Genomic DNA, 577 nt, shown 5'->3' on the forward strand with positions numbered 1-577 from the left:
GCAAATTAAATTTCATTCAGCCCTCACTGACCTCCTTGGTGCCGAACCAGATGTCCCTCATGTGGTCGCAGATGGCCTTGGCGGCAGACATGGCGCTGGACAGCTTCCTGGCTTTGATGACGGCGGCGCCGCGCTGCTGCACCGTCTGCAGGACGAAGACGAAGAGGTTTGAAAAGAGGAGAAACTACAAAACCTGAAGGAAAAGCTTCTTTTCTGTTGATAAAAATCGTTCTTTAATGCGTTCGGGGTTAAAAGATTCGAGCGCTCACAGAGATGAAGTCTCCTCTCAGCCAGGCGTCGTCCTTCACGGCGTCGTAGGCGGCCTTCTCGGCGCCGTGCACGGTGACCTTGGCGTGGTGGACGTCGGGGTACTGAGTGGAGGAGTGGTTCCCCCAGATGATGACGTTCTTCACCTGATCGGAGGAGACGCCGCAACGCATCGCCACCTGCAGGCGATACAGACGCAGTCGCTCAGCGACAACAACCTTAATTTCCTCCATTAATGAACTGTTGTGTTTGTATCTATGTTTAAACTTGTGTACAAAAAAAATCACTGTTTTTGTTTCATTAAAAAATG

The 577-nt window shown here is 51.1% G+C and overlaps 1 protein-coding gene across 1 annotated transcript; it reads right to left on the minus strand.

The window, feature by feature from the left end:
• Positions 1-16: 16 nt before the first annotated feature.
• On the minus strand, positions 17-500 carry LOC121938555 (malate dehydrogenase, cytoplasmic-like). The gene is made up of 2 exons (XM_042481785.1): positions 270-500; positions 17-145 (listed from the first exon to the last, which is right to left on the minus strand). Exons 1-2 carry the CDS (start codon positions 498-500, stop codon positions 17-19), a joined length of 360 nt encoding a protein of 119 aa, XP_042337719.1.
• Positions 501-577: the final 77 nt, after the last annotated feature.

The sequence above is a fragment of the Plectropomus leopardus genome, unplaced genomic scaffold (genome assembly GCF_008729295.1).
Source record: "Plectropomus leopardus isolate mb unplaced genomic scaffold, YSFRI_Pleo_2.0 unplaced_scaffold29891, whole genome shotgun sequence".
Lineage (NCBI taxonomy): Eukaryota > Metazoa > Chordata > Actinopteri > Perciformes > Serranidae > Plectropomus > Plectropomus leopardus.